The 15,000-nt window shown below is 45.4% G+C and overlaps 2 protein-coding genes across 2 annotated transcripts in view; both read right to left on the reverse strand.

The window, feature by feature from the left end:
• The window catches only part of LOC308284765 (histone H3.2), a gene marked incomplete at its 3' end in the record, with an annotated part of 219,755 nt that overhangs the window by 171,254 nt on the left and 33,501 nt on the right, over positions 1 to 15,000 (reverse strand). The gene's annotated exons all lie outside the window — the stretch shown is intronic.
• The window catches only part of LOC308284957 (low-density lipoprotein receptor-related protein 8-like), a gene marked incomplete at both ends in the record, with an annotated part of 109,187 nt that overhangs the window by 66,806 nt on the left and 27,381 nt on the right, over positions 1 to 15,000 (reverse strand). The window contains one exon of the mRNA XM_080725679.1: positions 7,651 to 7,773. Coding sequence (XP_080581805.1) covers positions 7,651 to 7,773 — 123 coding nt within the window. The remainder of the gene's footprint in view (positions 1 to 7,650; positions 7,774 to 15,000) is intronic.

Consider the following 15,000-nt stretch of genomic DNA (forward strand, 5'->3'; position numbering starts at 1 on the left):
GGAGGACATGAAGGAGGCCTGTGGTGATATAGACAATGATGGATGCCAGCGATGGTTGTGAACGTGTGTGCTATGTGCATGGACAGAGAGAACACTCTGTGATGTGGATGAAATGTTCTGGCCAATATGAAAGGGTGGATAAAGAATGAATTAGTCACAACAGTACCAACAGTTTGTGGCTTTTTTATTTTGAAGGGATTTTACTTCCTAGGCTGATTTTGTATTTTGTTTACCACTTCAGGTTAAACAAAAAAACTACAGCAGGGTAAAACGTGGCAGGCTGCATAACACTGACCTTACAGTACACAGTGATGTAAGCAACACAGCTGCAACAAAAGCTGCATCAAATGAATGATGGGTGTGTTCGATTTTAGGTGTGTCATTATCATTGCTGTCTATCATGCCCTTGGCTCTGGACACACGTATGGAAATCTAAGGCCGCACTCACACAGATGCGTGAAACATCTTCTCCGTATCGTCTGAGAATGAGGGGGGTTGTTTCTCTCATTAAAGAATCTCCGAGCTAATGCAACAGAGCATTGTACAAAACATATTTTAATAGCAACTGCAAGCACATTTGTAAAACCCTGGGCTGTGGCCAGAGCAAACTTGCTTTCCTCCCTGTAGAGGCAGTTTGAGGGGGGCTTTAAGGTGAATAAGCATTTTTCAGGGAGAAGAGGAAGTGAAGTGAGGTTCCCTGCTTCCCTTACATCTGCTGCTATTTCAAAGTACAGGCAGAAAAATGCCTTGCAAAAAAGTAAGCTGAACACAGCAATTTCCTGCCCCAGCACCGACTGGCTGACGACTCCTATTGCACCGAAACATGCCATTGCTCAAACAACCATACAGAGAGCCACCGTACAGCAAGCAGTGCTGGCCAAATTACTCTCTGATTACACATTAGTCTGGCACTGTTTTACCGCAAAGAGTCGTTCATTTTTCAGCGCCTGCGATTAAGCCACTCAGCAAGAAAACGGTAACCAAAATTAGAATTTTTAATATGCCAGTGTAGCTCTAGTACTGCAGCATGTAATTGGGACCCTGCTCGCAGAACGAAAATGATTCTAGCATACATCTCATTTGTGCTGGGTCCAGAATGTCTGTGTGAGTTTGTGTGTGTATTTCTTGCAGGCATGTTGAGCATGGGACAGGGCAAATAGCAGTGAGAGAAAGCCAAAGATGTCAGAGAAATAAAACGAATAGAATGTGCAGCTTGTGTCCCTTGACAGATGTAATAAGGTGTACGCTGTGCCCTATGTTAACACTCCATAATGCATTGCGATGCAGGGTCCCGTGCCAAAAGCAGCCGATCGACAAGCTCACAACGTGTCGCATTGCGATGTATATCAGCTATTTTTGGTGAGAGACACTGTTGTGCAACCAAGTATAACTAGAGGAATGATATCTTTGCTGTGTGTCAGAACCAGCCAGCTCTCCTCTTCACTCCATGTGCCAAGCACACTACGGCAGGGAAGAGAATCTTAGCAACAACACTGAATAACCATCACTGTGCTAAGCATGGGTATAGGAGAGGCAGGTAAACAGTGAGGAAAGACACCAAGGTGTTTCAACGGATTTGTGAGCAACTCATGGAGGGAAGCCTCAGGTCTTAGGAGGAGCTTAGAGTTGGTTCGGCTTTTGCCAACATGCCTCAGAAAGGAGGGGATAACACAACGTGCATGGCATGTATGTAAGCATGCACATACTGGTCAGTAGCCTTATGTCCCAACAAAACCTTTATAGGATGCTAGTAATAATCAGGGCTGATGACTACCAAACACTTAACACTACCAGCCAACCAAGAACACAATAACAGTTTTGACATTCACATCGCAGTCAAAGCCCCAATGCTGATGGCTCGTGATGATTCCGTCCTGCTGTGTTGTCATGGCACTCATTTCAGTGAAGTGCTAGATGTGATTGTGTGCCTTCATGGGGGGGTTATATTGTATCATTATAATAGAGACACAGTTAGCATTGCTAAGGGTGCGTTTGCTCAGTTAACAAAGGATCGGAGGTTAATGTCCAGTCCACATCTTAAAGCAGCTCATGAAACACAAGACTTGGACCGGTGTAATTGACATCTTGCAGAGACGCATGACGGTTGCTGCCTGCGATCTCACTGACTGAGCAGGCAGCTGGCACAACACAAGCATAGAGTGGGCCACCACTCACTCACTCAGCCCCCCCCCCCCCCCCCCCCCCAAGAAACGCAAAGTAATTAAGAAGCATGATCGCTCAACATGGCGGAGAGAGCAGAATGGCTTCCACTGAGTAACGTACGTTACCGCCTGGAGACCAGTCCAATCTGCATCCTCCACTCGCTTTCTCCATCATTTCCATGTGACTGGCTGTGACACACTTAGTTGGGTCCCTCCTCTCGCGGCAGTAACAACAGGCCCGGATCTCGATGATAATGCCTCCGTTCGGCACGTGGTCTCATTGGAACCTCGTCATTTGAGTGCATGAATGGTGGAAAGGGATGCTTAATTTGTGTAGAGGTACTTGAAACAAAGTGGTTAAACCGGCACAATAATCATGTGAATTTAAAATGAATGAATTATTATATTATTTTTCTTTTCTCCTTTCCAATTGGTCGTTCTGGTTCCCCCTGGTGGCCCCCCTTGGGACCACGGTTGTTGACGGGAGGCTGGATGTACAGTGAATTCGGGGACAACAGTATACGCTACGGTAACCATGGAAATGGAAAATGAGGACTGCCAAGTGGAATATCTGTTGTCAGCTGAAAGATGCTTAGGAGGAGAGGGGTGAATGCTGATAAATGCAGAAGGCTCAGGTTTACTTACACAGTAAATTCCTCAGTATTAATTTGCAAATGTAACCAAATGGACCAAGGGTTAGGGTTAGGGTTAGGTAACCAAATGTAACGGGTCAATTTGGTTACATTTATGGACTCTCTGAGTTACAAATGGATAAATGAACACTGTGTAATGCTCCATATTTAGTTGTCAAAGTGAAAACCAAAGTCAAATACACAAATATGCCTTTGACACCACAAAGATTTGATAAACTCCAACATTTTCATTTTTGCTGTTGCCATTCAGAAATATATGACATTAAAACACCACCTGAGTACATTAGGGATTTCCATATAAATGACTTTCTTCACAGCCCTAATCTCTATCTCTGTATTCGGCGGCCAAGTGAATGAATCCCTCGTTCATTTATGTTTAATTGGATTTCCAATGCAAACTTGTTACCCTCCAGAGGTCTCTTTGTGCCTCTCCGTCCTCACACCAGACTTTCCGGGGGTGACATTAGAGGCTATTACATTATTCATCAGGGTCTGGCTGTATGGCCCACACACCAAATAAAGAGCACCAAAACTCCAACGAACAGGCTTTCAAAGACACAGCTGGCTTTCTCCAATTCATTTTCTGCTCCGCTTCGCACAACTTATTTCAGTCCCACGCTTGCTTCAACAATGGCTTTACAGATCACAAGCTGAAATTGTCAAATGGAATCAAGTAGCATTTCAAGAATTGCTAGGTAATCTCACCTACAGTACAGTACATCATCCTGCCCTAAGTCTGACATTATGACGGAGGATCTTACATAAAGGAGTAAGTAGATGCAATGCCTGATTTATGAAAATCTACAAACTCACAAAAATATTCTTAGATTCAATCAGGGGCGAAGCGTCCGGTTAAGCTGAGTAAGCGGACGCTTACCGGCCCGCGGACCGCGGGGGCCCGACCGTCAGCTATGGTCAGATCACATGGATCTTATCATCTTTAGTTTATTAGGATGTGGACGCACTTTGCGTGCTCCGCCTCTAGGTGGGCCAGGCGGGCCCATTTAAAACGTTATCATCTTCATGGTGCACGCCATGTCATCATCAATCACTTGTCAACAGAAGCCAGCTAGCCTTCAGCAGTGCGTTGTTTACGCATGGCTTAATCATGAGCGGAAATGCATATAAACTGTGCCGAGCAGAAAATTGAGAAGGACTAAAAACTACTTGAGAAGCACAATGGGACAAGAGAGACCTACTGGGCTGGCCATGCTCGTGGCTGCGGGCGTTACAGGTACTTTATACTTTTGAATTGTGTACCTGAGAAATAGCCAATATGGAGACATACCAACGCTTGGTCCATGAACATTGCAGCATAGTTGCAGAGACAGACATTATAATGCTGTCTGTCTCTGCTCCGACTAACAGCTCTCACTCTGTAAGGGGTCTGTACTCAAACAAGGGAAGGAGAAAGCAACACAAAAAGGCATGGCAGGGACTCCAGGCATGCAGGGGAAGAAAACCAATAAAGGCCTCTCTCGACCTTAGTCCTGGTTGTGAAAATGCCAACCTGCCTTAAGCCCTCATCAGGGACTGTGCGTGGGTTAAAGCATGGTGACACCGGCTAGAAGAGGCAGGCAGTGCCCCGTCTGCCTGCCATACAGCTCAGCAGCAGTAATCACAATCCTTCCTTCCTGCATTCTACGACAGCAGACACAATGGAGGTTGTGGCGTGGGCGAGCAGAGTGCCAGCGGGGAGGGAGGGCATGATTGGAGGCAGCAAGTCAAATTGCAAACCTGACTTGTGTTCCGGGCTTCCGGGAGGAGACAAATTATGTCCTGTCTAGCTGGACTGAGAGGAGCATGTCGCTGCGTACTATTCACCCACGGCGTGAAACCGGCAGAGATTATTAGCCAGCATGGCCTTCATCCTGACAGTACCGAGGCTGCAACCGAATACAGAGTGATATTCAAAGGCAGGGACGTGCAGAGAATGTTGGAGAGGCAGGGGCTGACATTTCTAAATGGGCCTTTTGTTGAAAATATCGCAAATAGCAGACCTCCAAGCTCACAACGCGGCACGCTGCGACACGTTGTGAGCTTGTGAGCTTGAGCTTATTAAACTAAGCATAATCAAGTGAATACTGGATATGTGGTGTACAGCATGTATTTCTACACAGAGAGGGCAATTCTTTCAGCATAAGATGCTGCCTTCAAGTTCAGGAGAGTTTGGATGAGGCATTTCTCTTGAATGCTGCCTTCGGGTAGGCTATGGCATGGAAAGGGGCATTTGCATTTCTAAGGTAAAAGGGCAGGGGCTCAAGCAAGCCCCCAGAACCACGGTAGAACATTGAAGCAGCTATTAGCCTAGTGGTCAAACCTGGGACTGCAGTTAAACGCTACTGCGCGTGCGTATGCTAACTGCTAAGGCTAATGTTTACCATAGTGCGCCTGCTCAGTGCCTTGGCCAATCAAATTTTTGGCCTATAATTTTGGCCAACCAATCAGCGTGCAATATACAGATACTTCCGGCAGTCTTCTGGGTGCTTCAAACGCCACTGAGAAACTTACGTTGAAATGAATAGCTGGGGGCGGGGCTGTACGTCCTCTATTTAATATACTAGAAGCTGGGCCGCCGTTCGGGCGGCCCAGCGTCTAGTCGGCGACCTGGCCAACTCGGAACAATGTAAATAGGGAATGAATGCCCCGCCCTTTAATGCAAACCCCATTATACCTGTTTTCATAGGACCCGTTTTGACCATTTGTCTGCCTGTGTCCATTTTTGCCCATATATGGAGATATCTGTATCTGTCTGTCGGTGTCCATTTTATGTCCATATATGGAGATCACTGCAGTTATAGTTCTGGGTCCATTTTATGCCCATATATGCCCATATATGGAGATATCTGTCTATCTGCATCCATTTTATGCCCATATATGGAGATCTCTGTATCTGTCTGTCTGTGTCCCTTTTATGCCCGTATATGGAGATCTTTGTGATTCTGCATCCATTGTATGCCCATATATGCCATATATGGAGATATCTGTTTATCTGCGTCCATTTTATGCCCATATATGAGATTTCTGTCGCTTTTTCAAACAATCGTGGGTCGGGTCGGGTTGAGGCCGAGCACTGCACTACCTGCTGCGGTGGGGAACGCACGTGCCGAATTTGAAATAGGGAATGAATGCCCCACCCTTTAATGCAAACCCCATGAATGCCCCACCCTTTAATGCAAACCCCAATATACCTGTTGTCATAGGACCCGTTTTGACCATCTGTTTGCCTTTGTCCCCTTATGCCCATATATGAAGATCTCTGCACACACAGTACCGGTTGCTGAAAACTCTGATGTCAGACGCACGTGCCGGTGGGAAGAACGGTTCTCGAGATACGCGGATTACATACATACATACACATTCACAGAGATTTTGTGTTGACTCATGTGGCGTACGTGATGTCAGAGCCTTTTATGAAGTGATGTCACAATGACTCAGCGCTTGCGCCGATTTCCTCCGGAACAGCCTGATGTCAACAATCAGCTCCGCATAAGGAGATTCCGAACGTTTCGCGCCGGTTTCGGAAAACCGCGAGTCGGGTCGGGTCGAGGCCCGGCACTGCACTCCGCGCGGCGGCGGGGAACGCGCGTGCCGAATCTGAAGCCGGTGGGACGAACGGTTCTCGAGATACGCGGATTACAAACAAACAGACAGACAGACAGACAGAGATTTGTCGCATTTATAGATAGATAACTCTATGGGCTCAAGCCCCCTTTGATTGCGACCGTAGGTCGCACTTACTACAGAAAGCTCCACCAGGTGTCCGTGCGTCCGTCAGTCAGTCCGTTACACGTCAGACGTCACACTTTTGCCCTGCTCATATCTCCGCAACCGTTGCCCCGATCCATGCCAGATTTTGCACACACACTCCTTACCTGCCAAACTACAACCTCCAAGGACCCCCGGAGCTCCAGGGACCCCCAGCTCCCTCGGGGACCCCCAAGTGTAAAAAATGAGCACATGTGCAAAAATTACCAAATGACCACCCCAACGGGGCTGCTCACGGGGAATTCCTGGGGACCACCCACTCCTGGTGCTCCAGAACGGATGCAAAAGTGGTGACGCCCCCAGTGGAGGACCCCCTCCACTGCAGCTCACATAAAATGCCGTAACTCGGCCTAGGAGCGTCCGGGAGAGCCGTGGCCGGTACCTATTCGTCCGCCAAGGCAACTCGGAGACCCCACCCCTCATTTCTCACATGGCCCTCTTCTAGCGCCACCTTCAGGCCGATTTTCACAACACATTTTTGCCCACTACTCCTACAGTTTTGGCCCTAAAATCACGCAAATTGCTACACAATATGTCTCCACTCATCCCATCAACATGAATCTGTCCCATATAGCGCCACCTTCAGGCCGATTTTTAAAAACACATTTTTGGACACTGCTCCTACAGATGTTGCCCTAAAATCACGAAAATCACTACACAGTATGTCTACACTCATGTCATCAACATGGCTCAGGAAGATTTTGGAAAAACAAATTTTTGCCCTATTTGTGGAGATAAGTGACCTACGGTCGCTTATCTCCCGATTAGGGAGTCTTACTGGTGTATATGTGTGCATGTGCCTGTTCAAAGGCACCTACACATGAGATAAGAGAATATGATAGAATGCCGCCACTAAGTTTCACCTTTGCCCTCCATCAACTGTCCTATTATCTGACACACTTAAGAAACTGCATCGACAAAGAGAGGTTACAGGGTCATTGAATGAAAACGTGCAGTAATAATAATGACAATGAATAATAAGTAACGCGATCAGATGAAATTGTCTTGCGTATTTGTCGGGTGTGTGTGCGTTCGTGTGACGTGCATGAGACATGGGGGGTACTTACTGCAGGTGGCTTCTGCCTCATCGGAGCCGTCGGGGCATTCTGGTTCCCCGTCACAACGCCAACGCCCCGGGACACACTGCCCGTTTAGGCAGGCAAACTCTGCTGGGGCGCATGTTTTCCTCGCTGCTCAGACAGAGAGACAGACAGACAGGGAGAGAGAGAGAGAGAGAGATAAAGACATGGTCAATTTCCAAATCGGCTCTAATCTGAAGTGTAATAGACCATATTCACACCGTGGCCATCTTGGATCACATGACTTCCTGGGGTAGTAGCCTGCACAAGCCTGCATTACAAACCATTGTGAACAATGGAGCGATGGTCCCAAAATATGAATTCTATTCAACCAATTTATTTTTACCAAATTGACAAATGGGCAGATGACAACATCAACATCCCCAAAATTATTAAATAGAAGGGTATTATCCACAATATTCATGGTAGTTAGGTTGCAGTGTTACTCTGACTTGCTACAGTATGCAGACTAGTGCTTGCTCTGCCTTCATATTGTTAATACCAGTAAGACTCCCTAATCGGGAGATAAGCGACCGTAGGTCACTTATCTCCACAAATAGGGCAAAAATGTGTTTTTCCAAAATCTTCCTGATCCATGTTGATGACATGAGTGTAGACATACTGTGTAGTGATTTTAGTGATTTTAGGGCAAAATCTGTAGGAGCAGTGTCCAAAAATGTGTTTTTAAAAATCGGCCTGAAGGTGGCGCTATATGGGACAGATTCATGTTGATGGGATGAGTGTAGACATACTGTGTAGCAATTTGCGTGATTTTAGGGCCAAAACTGTAGGAGCAGTGGCCAAAAATGTGTTTTAAAAATCGGCCTGAAGGTGGCGCTAGAAGAGGGCCATGTGAGAAATGATGGGTGGGGTCTCCGCGTTGCCTTGGTGGACGAATAGGTAGCGGCCCCGGCTCTCCCGGACGCTCCTAGGCCGAGTTACGGCATTTTATGTGAACTGCAGTGGAGGGGGTCCTCCACTGGGGGCGTCACCACTTTTGCATCCGTTCTGGAGCAGCAGGAGTGGGTGGTCCCCAGGAATTCCCCGTGAGCAGCCCCGTTGGGGTGGTCATTTGGTCATTTTTGCACATTTGGTCATTTTTTTACACCTGGGGGTCCCCCAGGGACCTGGGGGTCCCTGAAGCTCCGGGGGTCCTTGGAGGTTGTAGTTTGGCAGGTAAGGAGTGTGTGTGCAAAATGTGGCATGGATGGGGGCAACGGTTGTGGAGATATGAGCAGGGCAAAAGTGTGACGTGTGACGTGTGCCTCACGGACGGACATTCTTTTACACCTGGGGGTCCCCCAGGGACCTGGGGGTCCCTGGAGCTCCGGGGGTCCTTGGAGGTTGTAGTTTGGCAGGTAAGGAGTGTGTGTGCAAAATTTGGCATGGATGGGGGCAACGATTGTGGAGATATGAGCAGGGCAAAAGTGTGACTGACTCACAGACAGACAGACGGACGGACGGACGGACAGGCGGTGGAGGTTTTGGTAGTGCGACCTACGGTCGCAATTACAACTTTTTCTTGAAAAACGGATGCTAAAATAAAAATAATGTTTCGAAAATAAGCTTCATACACGTGTTTCTATTCAAAAATGACCACAAAAAGCGTAAAATAATGATAAAATAATCATTTTGGCCGTTATCGGACCGACACTTTGTTTACATTCTAGTCTTTTAGACTAGCATCCTTTTTTCAAGAAAAAGTTGACTATACTGTAGCTCCTTTAATATGATAGTGGAGCAAGCACTGCACAGATAGCAAGTATTTGTACACAGTAAGGTTGCAGCCTAACTACCATGCATATTGTGGATAATACCCTTCTATTTAATCATTTTGGGGATGATGATGTTGTCATCTGCCCATTTATCAATTTTGTAAAAATAAATTGGTTGAACAGAACTCATATTTTGGGACCATCGCTCCATTGTTCACAATGGTTTGTAATGCAGGCTTGTGCAGGCTGCTACCCCAGGAAGTCATGTGATCCAAGATGGCCACGGTGTGAATATGGTCTATAGGTCACATTAACTCAGTGGTTCTCAACCTGTGGGTCGGGACCCCCAGAGGGGTCCCCACATTATTTTGGGGGGTCCCCAGATGTTAAGCTAAATGTTAACATCGTTTTCTCACTCAACAGTAAACAAACCAACATAAAGTTGAAGTGTATAGAGGGTATCTGCACATATTTAAAGTGACAATTTAAGGACTTTAAAGACCTTTTTAGTACCTCTGGTCAAACATTGGTCAAATTGTCAAATATTAGAGGCTTAAATTGTGAAAATAGCCGATCTGCTATTTTCACAATGATCGAGTCAAACCAAATGTAATGCCAACTCCTACAATTCTAAGTGCTTGTGCGGGGGTCCCCAGTTAAAATATGATTATTTTGGGGGTCACGGCCTGAAAAGGTTGAGGACCACTGCATTAACTGAAGGCCAGCTGTATCATCCTGTTCGTCGGGGGGTGATCAAGCTCTTCATCGTTCATGTACTTCCTCTGCAACCTTCTCAAGCTCTCTCTCCCGACATCCCTTTAGAAGTATTCATTCTCTCTTCCCCTATTGTCCTGATGAAGCAGTCTCTCTGTCTGTTATCCACCTTCTCTCACTATCAGCCACTTTATCGGGTCTAATCGCTTCTGCTGGATTCTCGTCATGGAGAATAGAAGGGGTAAATGGATGCAGATCGCTCACAGGGGTTACAACCAAACTTCTTTCCCCCCAAACGTGTTATTAATGGAATCCCACAAGCCTATTTGGTCGCGAGGGGAGAGCATCAGAGGTCAAACGTGCTAGGAATGGAATACTACATGTTTTTTTTACTACATGTTGAACATCAAAACGCATACAGTTGTTACAGGCACTGAAGAAAAAGACTAGAAACACAAAAGCATTGTGTGTGCGTGCGTGCGTGCGTGCGTGTGTGTGTGTGTGTGCCAGTTTTCTATAGCCATTTGTTGTTCCATTTTGTTTGAGTGGTCTTTTATATATACAGAATATATTTTGCACCCTCCCATAAATAAATGTTTACGTGCATTTGGTATGTACTCTACATTCATTGATGTTTTAACTTGTGGCCTATTTGAGTAACCCCTTCACTACACACTTTTGTGTATAGTGAACAGACACCTTTGTGTATAGTGAACAGACACCTTAAGTGACACGTCTGCTAGCTTGGCAACAGAGACGTAAACACACAGAGGTCAGAGTCGTTCAGTTTCCTCAGACCATTAACTCCAAACAGAACAAGCAGTACAGTCAAATACATCTCCTGCTCAAAAGGCTTTCAGCTGGACTTTCCAGCGATGTTAAACAGGAACAGTAACAGTTCCCATGCTGTCCCAGCCCTGGCTGCTAAATACTGCATAGCATATGTTACTGGTACATTTAGAGTTCTGATTGACTGCTCTTCTGTTCAGCGCTCACTCTCTTACTTGCAAATGGAAGTATGACTTGGGTGAGGGGGTGGGCAGTGAATGATTAGGGACACCATCAAAATGGCTGACAAAACAGTCAAAATCAACACCACAGGCGTGCACATGAGACATTCAGGTGTGCAGCGATTAAAATTAAAATGCTTTTTAATGTATTAATTCTATTGCTGGTTTGACCTATTCAAATACTCTTTGATCCCCTAAAATAACAAAAGATAACAGCTTTACAAGCTCACAATGCAGTGAGTGCGATGTGTTGTGAGCTTGTAGATCAGCTATTTTCACTGACACCAGCACGTAACCATGTATAAATCATCCTTTAGAGAAAGCCAAGAGTTAGCCAAGAGGACATTCTGACTTTTATAGATATCTGAAATCAGTCGTACGTGGCGACAGAGAACTTTAATCCATGGGTGTGGTTAATACTGTGATTGTGTGAATCTAACATTGCTGCCACACTTGAGAAAACTGAGGTTCTTGAGAGAGGCACTGCAGTCTGCAGGATTTTTTAATTGCCCCGTTTCCAGTCGTTTCCTCCCACGGAAACCTCAATGTCAAGCCAATAACAGGTCGTCAGGGCGGCTGGTGCTATCAAAAGCAATCACAGAATGTCTATTACCATGCCTCTAATAGTGCGGGCATGCAGTTCAGCGGTAATTGTGTTAGCTGCCGATACGCGAGACCAGCAACTCTTACTTCATTTCACTTCATAAAGTCACATTAGCAGTGCTCTCCTTCAAAACATAATGAATTGACCCCATTACACTACATTGTCAGAGAAATACTTTCTCTCTCGCTCCCACTCCACCCTTCCAAATAGGTCTGTTTCGCTCAACCTCTGCTTCTTCCACCACATTGTTAAAAAGGTTGACATCCCAGGAATAATAAACAAGGTTTAGATTATTATTCTTACAAGGTCACATTGATTAGCCATGATTGTTTTTTTTTTGTTTTTTTTTTCATTATGAGCAGCCTTTTGTTTAAAGGTGATGACAGACGATTATGGAGGAAACCAAGACTGTGATATCCTTTAAACTCACACCTCCCCTTAAGTGTGTAAACTCATTAGTGGTGTGTTCACAGTCAGCACCTCCCGTGAATTCTGAACTACACGCTCTTATGCAGACACAGATTTCCACCAGCGTGGGACAGAGGATGAAAGAGAGAGAGTGAGAGAGTTACCCAGAGGCCTACCACAATGCTTTATTATACTCAACAGACTGATTAGATTCATAAGTATGGAAAAAGATACAGAATATTGTATCAAACTTGTCAAGAATCAATAGAATAAAAAGAGGGTTTGTTTTTCACTACTCATAGTCTCATACTGTATCTTTAGAAGCGGTAAAAAATTCTCTTTCAAAGACCAAGTCAAACATTTTACCTTCTTGAGCAAGACGTATAATCCATACAAGGGTTTTGTATTCTACCCTCTCACGGTTAAATGAACACTGAATATTTGAGTAGATTGAGGTCCCAGGGATAAGAAATCTATCGAATGGGTGTCCATGGCCTAATAATGTATGTCAAACTGGGGATCCTTGAAATTGAAAAGGTTGAGAATCATTGACTAACAGTACGAATTCGGGAAACGCTGTCCAAAATCTCAGCTTGATTACATTGCACAAGACTTCAAAGTTCCCAGTCAAAGTGTCCCATAGGCCATAGTGCTTTCTACCATACCATTCATCTCGCTTCAGGTCTGCTGTGTACCTCAGCATACGGCCTCAGTAGGCCAAATGCACACATACAGTACAGTTACTGTACATCTGGTTGTCTTCTGCTACTCCTAGAGCTTTAGTTCCAACCTCAACGAGTTTCATTGAAATGTAGCCTCTGTTCGCTTCAATGAAACTCTTTGAGGACCACGGTTCGCTCAGAGATAATTAACTGTTACCATGGGTATCCTCGCACCATCTGTTTGGACTGACTTTCTCTTTTCTTAATTAGAGGAGATTTTAAATCTTAATGCACGTCTGAGGAGGGGGGAACATAATGAAGGGATGTGGAGAGAGAGAGAGCGAGTGAGATGAAAATACAGCGAAGGAGGCAAGACAAAGGAGATGACACACAGACAGAAAGCTTGGATAACAGAGGAAAGTGAGCAATAGGCGTGGAAATGGAGAGTGACATGTGCAGTGATATTACTCATGGAATACGGATGCCAAACGAGACACTGAATGAAATGAAAAATGAGGGCATGTTACAGCAGACTTACTAAACATTTGTCCCTGTGACACATTCTCCACACGTGCTGTACGTACACGCAAACACACACACACACACACACACACACACACACACACACACACACACACACACACACACACACACACACACACACACACACACACACACACACACACCAGGGTTTCCTGCAGCACTTTACAGGCCAGGCGCCCCGCCTGGCCAGAAAACCCCCCCGCCCCCCCAAGGGTATAAAAAAAAAAAAAAAAAAAAAAAAAAATTTTGGACCTCCAACAATGTACTAGGCATGATCGCGATCGCGAAATTGCATGTTTAACCCCCATACCAACCCTATCTTTCAAACATGGCAGCCATGTTTGTTTACATTTGAAGAAAACATAAGGGCTGGTATCTCCTGAATGCCTGAACGGATTTCCAAGCGAATTTTTTTGTTTGAAAGCTGTGAAAAGCGTGTACATGCATAGTGCATCATCTGTGCACGAATTCGTACACCAGCGTGCACACTATTTTTTTAACCCTTTGGTGGCAAACCGGCAATATAAGTTATTCAATGTTGAATAAATGTGGATGATAGCATGTAGTTGTGTTTTCCGTCATCATGGGCACATTCATGTGTTTTTTATAGGGCAAAAATAAGAATTAATATTAAAAATTAAGTGAATTAATTACTCGAATTAATTAATTAATTATCAAAAATTTTCGGCGCACGCGCAAAGGTCAAGACTTTTTCCTGCAGGAAACCCTGCACACACACACACACACACACACACACACACTCTTCAAACGACAACAGAACTGGCAAATATAAAATGTTCTGGCACACCTGGGCGCCAAGTGAGTTTTCTCTTTCCCTATCGCTCTTGCCCTTGAGAGCCCATCTACATTTATCCCAAGCAGTTACAGATGAGATGTGACACACAGACTGAATGAGGGCCCCTCAGGGGTCCACGCAGCCAGCCACATCACGTCACGTCCCCTGAAGAAGGAACAACGCTCCATGGTCTGTCTACCCCACCTGGAGTCTTACACCTTCCAGTCCACGGTGTGTGTGTGTGTGTGTTGGGGGGGCTGTCAATGGTGCTTTGTGTTATCTCAGTAAAATACTCGTTAATTGAAATCTACAAATGGACAAATGGAATTAACACTGAGGATTACTCTGTAGGTAGATAGAGCAAACCAACCATGTATAAGTCTGTCTGTCTGTGTGTGCGCACACATGCTTGTACTGCTATCTATGCAGAAATCTGATGTTCTCACATGGATAAAAATAGGAAAAGAATATGGTCAGCTACCGGGATATGTCTACCACACCACAGCACATCCAGAGCACAGACACATACACACAGTGCCTAACACCTCTCAGAAACTTGCTTCCTTAACCAACCACTCCCAGAAAGTTGTTCCCTGCCATGAAGGATATTAATGACAGCTCTTTTCATCGGGGGCCATAAGAAGCTTAATAGGTAATGCAGTGATAAGCACATTCTCCAGGGCATTAGAAGACAAATGGCCTCATTAGTGGAGAGTGAAGTTGGGCAATGTTGTTGACGCAGGAAACATAATGCATCCCGTTGGCATGACGCCTGCATGTAAATGAGTGAACCCATCCAAAAATGAATGTCGTGCCATGTTGGCATACAAAACACACACATCATTAACAAGGGTTAGCTCCGGCTGGTCTTAAAATTGCCTTGGAC

Source organism: Nannobrachium achirus (assembly GCF_963921795.1).
Source record: "Nannobrachium achirus genome assembly, chromosome: 5".
Taxonomy (NCBI): Eukaryota; Metazoa; Chordata; class Actinopteri; order Myctophiformes; family Myctophidae; genus Nannobrachium; species Nannobrachium achirus.